Here is a 13239-nt window from a genome sequence, read left to right as displayed (position 1 = left end):
CACGAACTGCCCACACGCATGCGCGTGCAACCCCCCCCGCTCCTGGCACATGATGGCCTGGTAGGCCCGTTTTCTTTCTTACCTGGTTCCAGATCCTCTCTATTTATCTGGGAAGGGCGAAAACAGCCTTTCTCACTCCCTCGGAGGCCCTCCAAAGGCCTGAAACAGCCCATTTCCCAACTCCCGGTGGGTCAGGAAGTGACATTTTTTGCTGTCCCCAGCTTCCAGAGCCTCTCTAGGAGTCTCTAGGAGCCTCTCTAGGAGTCTCTGGAGGCTGGGGACAGCAAAAAACGTTACTTCCTGTCCCACCGGGAGTCAGGAAATGGACCCTTTCAGCCTCCATAGGGCCTCCAAGGGAGTGGGAAAGGCTGTTTTCGCCCTTCCCAGATAAACAGAGAGGATCAGGAGCCAGGTAAGAAAGAAAAACGGGCCTCCCCCCCCCCAGACCCTCCAGAGACAGGAAACATCCTGTTTCCCTACTTCTGGTGGGCCCAGAAGGCCCGAAAATCAGCTGGCCGGCACGCGTATGCACCCCAGAGCTGAGCTGGCGTGTCCACTAATATGGCTCCGTGTGCCACCTGTGGCACGCATGCCATAGGTTAGCCATCATGGCCTCCTAGAAGATAGGCTCAAGATCCAGATGGATCTTGACAGACTTGAGCACTGGGCCCTATCTATGAAATTCAATGTAGAGGAAGTAAAGTCCTACACTTAAGCAAGAAAAACCAAAAGTACACATAAAGACTGGTTAAAACCAGGCTTAATAGCAGTAACTGTGAGAGAGATCTTGGAGTCTTAGTGGACAACCAGTTAAATATGAGACAGCAGTGTGCAGTGGCAGCCAAAAAAGCCAATGCAATCCTAAATTGCATTAGCAGAGGGTTGCAATCAAGATCAAGTGAGGCACTAATACCACTCTATCAAACCTTAATAAGACCACACCTAGAATACTGCATCCAGTTTTGATCACCACACTATAAAAAGATGTAGAAAAAGTGCAGAGAAGAGCAACCAGGATAATTAGGGGACTGGAGACTAAAACATATGAAGAATGGTTACAGGAACTGGACATGGCTAGTCTAGTGAAGAGAAGGATCAGGGGAGACATGATAGCAGTGTTCCAATATCTGAAGAGCTGCCACAGAGAGGAAGGGCCAAGCTATTTTCCAAGGCACCCGAAGGCCAGACAAGGAATAATGAATGGAAACTGAACAAGGAGAGATTCAACCTAAAAATAAGGAGAAATCTTTTGACAGCGAGAACAATCAAACCAATGGAACAGCTTGCCTTTGGAAGTTGTGGGAGCTTCATCACTGGAAGCGTTCAAGAAGAGATTGGACTGCCATTTGTCAGAAATGGTGTAGGGTCTCCTGCTTGGGTGGTGGGTTGGACTAGATGACCTACAAGATCCCTTCCAACTCTGTTAATCTAATCTAAGATGATTGTGATGATATTCTTGAAGCATCTCCCAAAGTACATAAAAACAGGCAGAAAACACATCATGATGGCTACTATCTTGACTTTTGAGACCACACCCTGCAGATACTCCCCAATCTGCCTAATTTTCTAAGTCAGGTGCCTTGTGACAGCCAATTCTATAAGTGTGTTTCAATGTACAAAGAATTACTTTCCCTTTGACATGCCAGACTAGTTTACCTGACTTGCCACACTTTAAGTGGCAAGTGTTACAAAGTGTTAGTGCTTTATAACGTGAGGATTACTGCAGTTCCTTAACTTGTGGTCCAAATGTTTGGGAAAAAAAGAACTTCAATGTTATAATTCACAATATATCTAATATAAAAAGCATTTCTCTAATAAGCCCCAAAATTGTTCATCTACAGCAAGGCTGTATGAGGAGAATTTAATTTGTTCCACATGTTTAAACAAACTAATTTAATTTCTAATATCTGAATGCACACAGAGACTGGAACAATTATCCTGATTGCACATTTCTCTAAATTTTGCAATCTGTTCAAAAATGCATCAGTTTAAAAATGATGTTCATAGTCGAATGGATTTACGATTAAATGCATGCAGAACTGACAAGGACTGGAAATAATATCTATTCCCAAGCTGAATGTCTATGACTATTGGGAATCATACCTCAGGATCAAATCACACAGATTCTCTCCATCTAATATCAGGGAAAAGAACTCCCATCACTCTAAATTTCTGAACAAGTAGATTTTGACATCCTGGAATACACATATGAGAAATAAACACCCAGTGTAATTATAAAGAAATAAATTTGAAGTTTACCTCTTCCATAGGAATAACTTGAGAATAGCCACCTCCAGCTGCACCACCTATATAATGGGGAATATAAAACATAATGCCATGCATCCAAATTGTGAATATTAAACAGTTTAACAGCTATTCATTGGAAGAAAAAACCCTACTTATTTTAGAATTTATGCATTATCTTTAGCAAAGACCAAAGTCAAGTGATCATACCTTCTTGCATTCTATTAACAGTAATAAAAATAGATCAAGTACTTGTCTATAATCTACTTAATACATCACCATGCTAAAACATTACACTTAAATAATGGGTATTATCATGATGGTGAAAATTCTACAGATGTTTCTGCTGGTATCCTCTGCTTGTGCATTCTAGCCAACTTCTTACAGGTAGTCCTCATTTAGCAATCACAATTGAGACTAGTAACTCACTTGTTAAGTTACTCTTACGTGAAGTGGTCATTAAGTGAATGTGACTGTGCCTATGATCTTACTTCAGCTTTCCTTGGCTTTACAGACCTACAAAGGTCTTAAATGTTGTAAAGTTATTATTTTTTTTTATCAGCATTGTAACTGAATGGTTGCTAAACAGAGGCAGCCATTAAATAAGGATTATCAATATTCCCCTCTGACCCTTCCAAAGTTTATACAAGCAGCAGAATAAAAGTAAGCAAACTTTTTGCTTGGAGTTTACCAAAGACTGGAGATTACCAGGACAAATGCTTCTTGGGGCGGTGGGGGTGAGTAAACAAATTAAATCTACCAATCTGTAGAAACACAGGATTTCAGAGAGACAAGGCTGAATACGTTTGCTGTTTGTTTCTCAGTAGGACAACAACTTGATCTTTCTTCATTCCACCAATTAACCTCACAGCACAATGCCATATTGCAATGGCTATCCAGAAACGCAAGTCAAGTTTTTCTTATCATCCGCTAGCTGCTTCAATGGAGATGCCTTGGACTGAATTTGGATCCACTGCACATAAATTGTGTACAACTTTGCCTCTGGCATGGAATGTTGCAATCTGTACCTTTAATTCCAAAAGTGGGCCCTTGAGAAGGCTGACGGACACAGGCAAAGGCATTCTGACCAAGGTGCGCACCCAAAGCTTGAACCAGCCCTATGGTTGTAGTACTCTTCCCTTCCCCCAGTGGTGTGGGAGTTATGCTAGAAAAAAAGAATAAGAATACTTTTAAAAAATAGATAAAGGCACAATTCACTTAATTACAATATGTAGCAATATGTTAAGAGAAAACAACTTGGACATTAAAAGATCTTTTTGTACATGTTTGCTCAGTTTAAAGGGACAGGACATTTTCTAATTGTACATTATAATTATGAATGTTTAATTAAACATCAGATCGGTGTTCTCCTAAATTTGCCCTTGTCAACATTTTGGGAAAACTTTCATTGCTTTTTGTTCAGATTGTATTCTGACGTTGACAAATTGATATTTTTATTATTTATTTATTTGTTTGTTTGTTTGTTTGATGGATTGATTTATATGCCGCCCTTCTCCGGAGACTCAGGGTGGCTTACAATGCGTTAAGCGATAGCCTTCATACTTTTGTATATACCTGCTTAGTAGGGCTTTCAGCCCCCCCAAGTGGTGTTCTTTTTTATACAAAGTCAGCTTATTGCCCCCACAATCCGGATCCTCATTTTACCTACCTCAAAAGGATGGAAGGCTGAGTCAACCTTGAGCCTGGTGAGATTTGAACTTGCAGTAATTGCAGGCAGCTGGTGTTACTTAACAGCACTTTAGTCTGCTGCACCACCAAGGCTCTTATATTTGTCTCCTTGGGGCCCAGTTTCAGCCTTGGTATATATTAGTACTATGCTTTGGTGTACAGTATTTTAAAACTTTGTTAGCTATTTAGAGAATTTTCCTTTGAATGCTAAAGACTTTCAATGATTGTAAATGCTTTTATAGACTTTTCATGGGGACCTGTTATTCTTTCCCCAAGTCAGTTTAAAAAAACCACCCAACCTTGGTAGCTTACCAGGGTGTAGAAATAATTTAAGGCAACTTACCCTGTTACTACAATGTATTTTCCATCTGGTTGATCTTTGAGACGCTTCAGTGTTGACAGTGAGATTTTGGCTTTGCATTGACCATACAACTCTACTTCATCTGAAATCAAGCCAATTTCTCTGGCCAGCTCACCAATGGGCTTAGGAGTACATGACCGTGAAACTTTGATGTCACTGAAAAACAACAGTTATATCAAGAAAGGAGAAGATAGCATTCTAAACTCTCATTAAATATTGGGAATATACAAGTCATACCTAAATTTGCCCTTTCTCTTTGAATCTTGAAAGTGCAAGCTTTCTGAATGCTCTTCTATATGAAAACTTTCCCAAAGTTTGGAAAATAGGAAGGATGGGTGAAAATCCTTCTTCTGGATATGCTTGCTTTCCTATACATTTCAACAAACAAGTCCAGCTTTGTGAAGCCCACAGCTACTCCTACTTCTGCAGCCCCTCAATTCACAGCTACTCTTCCTCCAAATGTCAATAACTGTATAATCAGCAGTGGTAACTGAAGCACAAAAATGCATTTAGGAAAAACATGAGGCCACAAAAAATCAAAACAAAAACCCAAAGACAGCTGAGATTCCTAGAACTTTCCAGTAGTTGAGAGAATATATCAGATAAGAGAGAAGAAAATGAGCACAGAATAGAGTGCTCTGAAGGAGGCATAAGAAAGGCATGATATGAAAAGAAATATTCTATGTTGTAATACTTGAACGAACGTGCTACTGCTTTTACTTTCCCTGCTGTCCATTTTCTCTATACCAGCAGAAACTCCAATAGAGGCTATAAAAGTTTTCTCTTGCTCTCTGTCTCACTTGGACACAGCAAGGCACAAATATAGACTTCCATTCATACCCTTTCTAAACTAATTTTTATTACTTCTTTCTTACCTTGGAACAGGAGTTACAGGAGTGAGCAGTTTATACTGAATATTCCACTTGCCAGGTTGATACGTGTCAAGAAAACGTTGAGCACTTTCTACTGTACTCTGAATTGGTGTTTTAAAAAATAAAAAATAAAAATTAATTACTGTAATCAATAATCTACCTGCTTTGTCTTGTTTAGAAAATTTAAGTTGCACAATATAATCTGCAAAAGGCAGGAAGCACTCTATAGCTTCTAAATACAGAAATAGGTAAATATATGTGTATCTCATTTGCATTTTTGATGCACAATTTATATTTACTCTTCAGAAACCTACTTCTGCATAACTTCCTAAACACTTCAATACACATCAAGATTCTATCTATGTTCCTTGTCCAGGGCTTTAATTTGCTGTCATACACACTGCAAAGTGGCCTTGTTACCTTCTTTTTCTCAATTTAACCCAAACTTTCTCAGCTTGTGTTCTCCAGATGTGTTACAGTGGTAAGTTTTAAGAAGACTTTTGATGCCCTGTGCCAACTGGGTATTTTAGCAGGTGGGGCTGGTAAATGTTTTACATTGGAAAATAAATAAATCTGGAAGGCACCAGCTTAATATAATATAAGTGCTTTTTATTGTTTATCTGAGATACAGTGAGTTATATTATTCACTGTTTCTATTTTCTTTTAATATTATTGCATTGAACCTCTGGATTCAAATTCTTATTCAGTCTCAAAACTCCCTAACTAACTTAAGTCAGTCAAACTCATCTGAAAAACCAAATATATTCTGTAAATAAAATGAGCAGAAAAAATATCCTGCATTCTACTTATAATCTGGGAGGGAAAAAAGAGGAATAATAATAATTATTAAAGTTTTATTGAGATGCCTTTAATTATTGTTTAAGAAAAGCAGAAAATAGAGAGTATTTTTTTTTTCAATCATTGCAACAAAAGCACTGGCAAGGGGTGGGGAGGCAGAAGTGGGAGCAATTTCTGGGTTCTCCATTGATTTTGTTTGCGGAAAGCCAGCATTAGCAAAATCACCATCAGTCAATTGCAGAAGGCAGCTTTACATCCTGAGATGATATCTTTAACATCCATATTTGCCTGTCCCAGGTCCCTGGGAGAGACTTGATAGAGGGACAAAAATGCAAATTCAAGTCTGAACATCTGGCTGATTGTGCAATGAGCCACAATTGTCCTTGTTTCTAGGTGACATTGCTTGATCAGGTATGGTTTATTCTTCATCTTCAACTTTTCTTTCATGCCTTCTAGCTTGCTTGCACCTGACCTTTAGCAGGCTGTCTTATTTTCCAGCCTGATTTTCATTTTGGTGATGCACTGTTTGGCTTTTATTCTTCTTTGTTGATTTTGCATCAAAGCTATTCAATTATAACTACAGCAGTGCTGTATATTAGTTGGTTTGTTTACTTCTGATTCTGGATGTTGTTCTTTCCAGAACTGGTGGATTCTTTTCAAATATCCTTTCTCACTGGATTTCATTTGTAATAGCAGATCATTATTTCTTTGTTCTCAGTGTTTGCATATTTGTGATGGGTAACAACTTTTATTCCATTAGTCCTGCAGCTGCTGGCACTAGTTGTTCAGCAACAGTCCTGATCTTATTTATCGCCAGATGTCCAGAAACACCTACTGTGATCCTTGTTGACCTGGGTAACAACTCATCCAATAAGGGCTTTTGTAAATTATGTCTCACTGTATCTTTTATGGGACAGACACTCTTCATTTAGCTCCTCTGATGAGACTTGTGCAGTTTAGTTAAACCTCTGGCGTAGCTCTCATCCTCCTTGGAGTATGCAAGCTCCCCCCCTCCACCATGTCAAGTTAATGTCTCACTGGAGGATTATTATTATTATCCCTAATTATACTGCATGTAGAACCTTATGAGAAAGATTGGCCATGATCTAAAGGTATTCTGGGAAAACTAGAGGATTTAAAGCTGTGTGGGATGAAACAGAGAGCACTGCTAGGCATCTGTACTACACAGAAACTCAGTGGAAAATGAAAAAAGGCTCTTCCCCAAAGTGAGGTACTCACTTGCATCAGCATTGCAACGGTCATTGGTCCAACCCCACCGGGTACAGGGGTGATATAGGCTGCTCTTTCCTTTGCTGAAGCATAAGCTACATCTCCAACAACCCTTTTCCCACTGGCCTTTGTGTTATCTGTGAAGGAGAGATAAGAACACACTGGAGGAAAATGATACCCTCAAAACATATCAATCCAATGAGAGGCAACAGAAAATAAAGCTTTAGGTTAGTTCGCAATGACAAAATCTTCATCTACACCAATATTCCTTTTGGCATTGCTGAGTTCACACATTCTCAGCTAGTCATCCTCTTTCAGATTTGTTTAAAAACTGCTTTGTTAGCATGCTTGTGAATAAACATGACTGATCCAGGCTTGAGGGCAGAATTCTGGAAAACAATAGCTTTCTTCAAGAAGCAAGGTTTTCTCTCAACATCATGCATGTCTCATAATTACAAATGGAGATAGTTACGTATCTGGCAGAAAACTAAAAGTTTCCAGATTACTGAAGGAAGGAAAAGATGGGAGAGGAACAATAATCCTGCTCTAATATGGTGGAATTGGCATTTCAAAATAATGTTTAACTCAGGATTTCGGCAGATTTACTAAAGGTACTTTTTAATCAGGATTGGGAAGGTTTTCAAAAGGAACTTTTTGGTTTCAGCAGTATAGAAGGCAACTTTTGCATTTATTAAAAACATCCTTACTGCTTCAGGCAACTGGGGGCAATTGTTTGGAAGATTAGCTGTTTTGTTATTGCTCTAAAATGGGAAGAGATACTCTTGGCACATTTACTTGCTCCATCAGCCTCAGTTGCTAAAGAATAAGTGAGAATAGAAAAAAAATATTGTGACTGAAGGTGTGTCCCATGTTGTGACTCTGACCCCCGAGCCCGTCTTATCAGAGGGAGAAGACTCCGAAAGTGAAGGAGAGGAGTTGGCAAGGCCTCCCTCTCCAGGATCCTCCTCTCTGGCAATGCCTCAGGTGTCCTCCGAAGGCCAAGAGATAGGCCAGGAGCCAGGCACTTCCGAGCAGCCGCAGTTAGACAGCGACGGAGATGAGTCTTGGCTGGATCCCCAACAGTGTCGGAAAGACAAGCGCGCGCAGCAGAGAAGGAGGCGTGCCAGAGATTAAGCTGAGTCACTGGACCACACCCCACAGGGGATAAAAGGGGGTGTGGTGGCCATTCAGGCCTTGTGACGGACAAAACTGAAAAGCTAGCAAGTCATACTGCATTTCTGGAACTTCGTTATATGCCCTCCTTGGATTTATTATGGACTGGACTTGACAATTCTTTGGCTTTGTGGACTTATTTGGTTTATTGGACGGAGGAGAAAAACCTCCCTTTGTGAGTAAAGTCTTTGGCAGGCAGCTACTGGGTTGCTGCCAATTCTGTTATCTCAAAGGAATTCCTGACTGCTGGTTTTATTAACTCCTGGCTGACTGTTTGTGTGCATGTGTCAGACGGGGACAGAACATCCCAGTATAATGTTACAGGATCCAAATATGGGTCAGTCACTAGGACCAGAGGTTTAATCATCCAAGGTTTTGTATTCGTGCTGGAGCCCATCCTTACCGATTCCAGTAGAGAGAGGTTCCTTAAGGATAGGCTTCAGTAGAAATCCAAAAACTTGGAAGACTAAACTTTTGGTCCCAGTGACCAACCCAGATTGCATCCTGCAAAAAAATATTGTGCAGCAGAGAGCAGCATTTCTTTACTGCACATTACAAAGACATTTAATGAAATATTCTGAATTCCACAAGATTCTCGGATTTCATTTAAGGAAAGAAAAGGAATACAAATTAGAAACAAGACTCTAATGGCAAGTCAAGGCAAATTAAAATGTTGGAGGTGGTTTTCTCCTTTCTTAGAAGCTAGTTAGCAGAGAACTAAAGCACGTTACTCTTTAAAAAAAATTCACAAGGACATACAATAAATAGATTTTAATATTACCATAATTTCATACCAGATCTATATAAATGACTTCATCCCAAAGCACTTTTTCTATTGTTTTTAATTATGGTTTTAGTCCTGGCATGGGATTCTTTTATATGGTTACCTCAATAAAGCACCCAACAAAAGGCTCTAAATAATTATAGCTGCCTCTTGGAAGCTTCTCAAAAGTAGCCTGGGTCTCCATAGCAGCAGTTATCAAACTAATGGCAGGGATTTAATGGGAGCCTCAATTTTCTCACAACCAGGTTGCTAGTTGCTTATCACATATTTAAGAATAATACCCTAATGGCTGGTGTGATTGCCATTCTGCCTATCAGCATCACTCCCACCAAAACATTTTCCTTTGACATCAAAGTATTGCGGGAACATTGAGAGCTGCAAGATTTAGCAACTGTCCTTTGGAAGTCTGAAGCTGACAAAGCAAAGGCTTTGTGCCACAGGGAGTGAGGACAGCCTACATCTTTATTCATTCTGGTGGGGTTGAAAATGGTCTGAGGAACCAACGTGTACATTTTTAAGGCCTTAAAACTGGCCGACATCTGTTTTAAAGAAAAAAAAAGTCTTACAAATCTTAAATGTCTATGGAGATTCTCAGCCATCCAGGACATGGTTATCCCAAAGGTGCGTTTTCAAGAGCAACTGGATTTTCTGGTTTTTCTTTGAAGATGTTTCATTTCTCATCCTAGAAGCTTCTTCAGCTTTGACTGAATGGTGAGGAATGGAAGGATCCAGTCAGAGCTGAAGAAACTTCTTGGATGAGAAGCGAAACATCTTCAAAGAAAAACCAGAAAGTCCAGTTGCCTCTCGAAAAAGCACCTTTGGGATATACATCTTAAAGTTTGAAAAAGACTGTCTTAAAACCTCACATCCTCCTCAGAGATGAAATGCTCCTGGTTCGGCCGAGCTGGTAGCGATGGCGGCCAGTGGTGTGGAGAACCAGTAGCGATGGTGGTGAGAGGCTCTGCCCACCCACCCGGTCGTCATTTCCTGGTTTTAACCAGGAAGTAACCTGTTTTTTACCCTCTGTGCATGCGCAGAAGGGTTTGCGCATGTGCAGAGGGTTCGCACATGCATGTGACATGCGCGTGTGAGCGAAGCATGTGCAGGGCGCATATACTTCCAAATTGATTGGGAAGATAAGTAGATTTCACCCCCGATCCTCCTCCTCAAAAATGGGTAAAACATTTTGGGCTTGCTTGGTTCCTGATGTTCCCTATGCATTTTCTTTATCAGGCTGGTCTTCATCATCATGAAGAGCCATGTGGGAATGAGCCAACTGGGATTCTTCTCTTCTTGAGAAATGACTCAGCTACCTAGCATTGTACTTTATGGGCTTTTTCCTCATCCTCAAAGGCAGATGATGAAGTGAGCCACAATTGCTAAGAAACGTGAAGAAAATGAGCATCTTTATTTAACCCTTTGATTAGTTAAGTGCAATTAATGATAGATCACTTATAAAAGCAACCTTTCTAGAAGTGCAGCAAGTAGGAGGATAGCAACTGTTTGACAGGTGTGACTAATCCTCTTAGTTTCTTAAACTGGAGAGCAGATGGGTAGAGAAGCTCCACTTTAGTAAAGAGCACCCTTATGCAACCAATCTCTGGTTTATTAATTAATTTCTCAGTAAGGAAATAATGATTTCATCCAAAACCCTAATGAGATTGTCTATCCAACTGAACAAATAATTGTCTAAAAGTTATTTATTGTTTGGTTTTGCATTACTACCGTGAACCATGATATATGGCTTGCTTAATGCATTGTCTAAACTTAGCCAAATCTGAAAAGATGTAAAAATCATACATAAACAGAAATACTATGAGACACACACTAAAAGTTGCTGTTTGTTCTTCCTTGGATTCAATTTTGCTATGATACAGAAAAGATTAACATATACATTCATTGCTAGCATTGCATTTCCTCCATGTCTGTCTGTCTGTCTAACTATACACACACACACAAACACTTTGAACAGACTTTCAGGAGACAGATGGACAGACGGAAAGGTATTCTGGAAGAGCTGTGCTGCAGTTTTTATCTTTTTTAATAACTGGTATTTAGAAGCAGAGTGCCAATACAAGTTGCTTGAATTGTTGCTACTACATTGATGCTGGAATTCCTTTAGGGATTTTATTACTGTATATGTGTATGTAAACTGTTTTATCTACCACTGAGATAGCGGGTCTGATTTTACATAAAATCTGATCCATCTGGAGTTCAGAATACTTCCAATGTCTGGAAGGCACCATTGCTATGCCTGACCTAGTATTTCTATATTTGACTAAAGTAAAGATAAAAGTTCCCCTTGCACAGATGTGCTCATAGTTCCCGTCTCTAGGGGGCAGTGCTCATCTCCATTTCAAAGCCAAAGAGCCAGTGCTGTCTGAAGATGTCTCTGTGGTCAGGTGGCCAGCATAACTAAATGCCAAAGGCGCAAGGAACGCTGTTACCTTCCCACCAAAGGTGGTCCCTATTTTTCTACTTGCATTTTTTACATGCTTTCGAACTGCTAGGTTGGCAGAAGCTGGGACAAGTAACAGGAGCTCACCCCATTACACGGCACTAGGGATTCGAACTGCTGAACTGCCGACCTTTCCATCGACAAACTCATCTTAGCCACTGAGCCACTGCAGCTCTAATATTTGACTGGTAGACAACAAATTGAATACTACAGGGATATTTATTAGGACAAATTGCCTATATAACAATCTCCACTTGTAAGAGATCAAATGGCTATATATATATATATATATATATATATATATATATATATATATATATATATATATATATATTAAACATCACTATCTTCAAGTTTCTATAGTATAATTTTATTTCCTCTTCTTCACTTTCTAATCCCTAATCTCCCCATTCCTCCCCCAAGACTTCAAACAGTGGGATCTACTTCCAAATTAAGATTTGTAACTGCCTGACTGAACCACTAATGAATGTAACCATTTTCTCCTACCTATCTCCACATACACTTCTATGCTAATTAACATGTTCTATTCTATTCCAATAATAAATTCTATTCTATTCTATATTTACTAACAGTTTTTCAAAGTCATTTTTCAACATTACCTGGAATGTGATTGATTCCACAGTCGATCACTACTGAACCTGGCTTGATCCATTCACCTTTTATCATCTCAGCTTTGCCAGCTGCAACCACCAGGATATCTGCTTTACTGACCTGCAAGCACAATTTGTATTAACCTAGTTCCATACAGAAACTTTGGTCATTAAATTTGGTCTCTTTCTTTCTCTGCTGTGCCTCCCCCTCTTTAAAGTGTCCTATAATATGAATATAATATGAATATGAATATAAATCATTTTGGCTTATTAAAATAGGAATATATATATTTGTGTTGAGGAATTTGTGGATCCCTTCTTCGACATAAACATCAATATGGAAATCATTTCCCCAATGTTTTGTAATTATCAGATATTCCACCTATCAGCAAGAGTTCATCTTTTTGGAACACACATCCAAATCAACAAAAGTGCATTCCCTTCCTGTCTAAAAAAATTGTAGCATACCAGGGAGAACCCTTGAATATTGGTTTTTGACAGGCTACCTTTCCATAAGATTTTTTTTTGTTTGAAATGTCAGAAATGTTTATTTGTACATTTTGAGTTGTTCTCACTTTAACAGATTCTCACTTTAACAGATGGAAACAAATGAGATGGGCAAATTTTTGTTTTCCATTTAGTCGCATAATAATTGTGCACACTAATAGTTGCCCAATAATTGTGCACACATATTCTCCTAAGAAAGCCAAAACCTCACTTTTACTTTCTTAAATATCCAGGTTTTGAGGTTTATTAACATTTTGGATTGACCAAGAGCACTGTAGTTGTTCAATAATAAAATTAATCTTCCAAAAGACAACTTGCCTAATAATTGTGCACACAGTGTACATGTTCCCCCCCCAAAATTCTATACGTCTTTGACTAGAGAGCTTAATAATTGTTCATGAAAAACTGGCTTGGTGTGAATCTGCACAGATTCACAGTGAACAGTGGCTCAACATGGTTGTATTTGTTTTTGCAGACTCTTCTTCCTATTTCTATGCTGAATCGGAAAATCA

General features: G+C 39.3%; 1 protein-coding gene across 1 annotated transcript in view; it reads right to left on the bottom strand.

The window, feature by feature from the left end:
* The window catches only part of MTHFD1 (methylenetetrahydrofolate dehydrogenase, cyclohydrolase and formyltetrahydrofolate synthetase 1), a 67838-nt gene that overhangs the window by 31206 nt on the left and 23393 nt on the right, over positions 1-13239 (bottom strand). Inside the window, exons 8-13 of the mRNA XM_034433573.3 lie at positions 12230-12341; positions 7204-7331; positions 5170-5267; positions 4277-4450; positions 3273-3409; positions 2260-2306 (exon numbers count right to left, since the gene is read on the bottom strand). Of these exons, the coding sequence (XP_034289464.2) occupies positions 2260-2306; positions 3273-3409; positions 4277-4450; positions 5170-5267; positions 7204-7331; positions 12230-12341 (696 nt within the window). The remainder of the gene's footprint in view (positions 1-2259; positions 2307-3272; positions 3410-4276; positions 4451-5169; positions 5268-7203; positions 7332-12229; positions 12342-13239) is intronic.

The sequence above is a fragment of the Pantherophis guttatus genome, chromosome 1 (assembly GCF_059756535.1).
Source record: "Pantherophis guttatus breed Tessera chromosome 1, ASM5975653v1, whole genome shotgun sequence".
NCBI classification, from domain to species: Eukaryota; Metazoa; Chordata; class Lepidosauria; order Squamata; family Colubridae; genus Pantherophis; species Pantherophis guttatus.
This window is presented reverse-complemented; position numbering and strand designations above follow the sequence as displayed.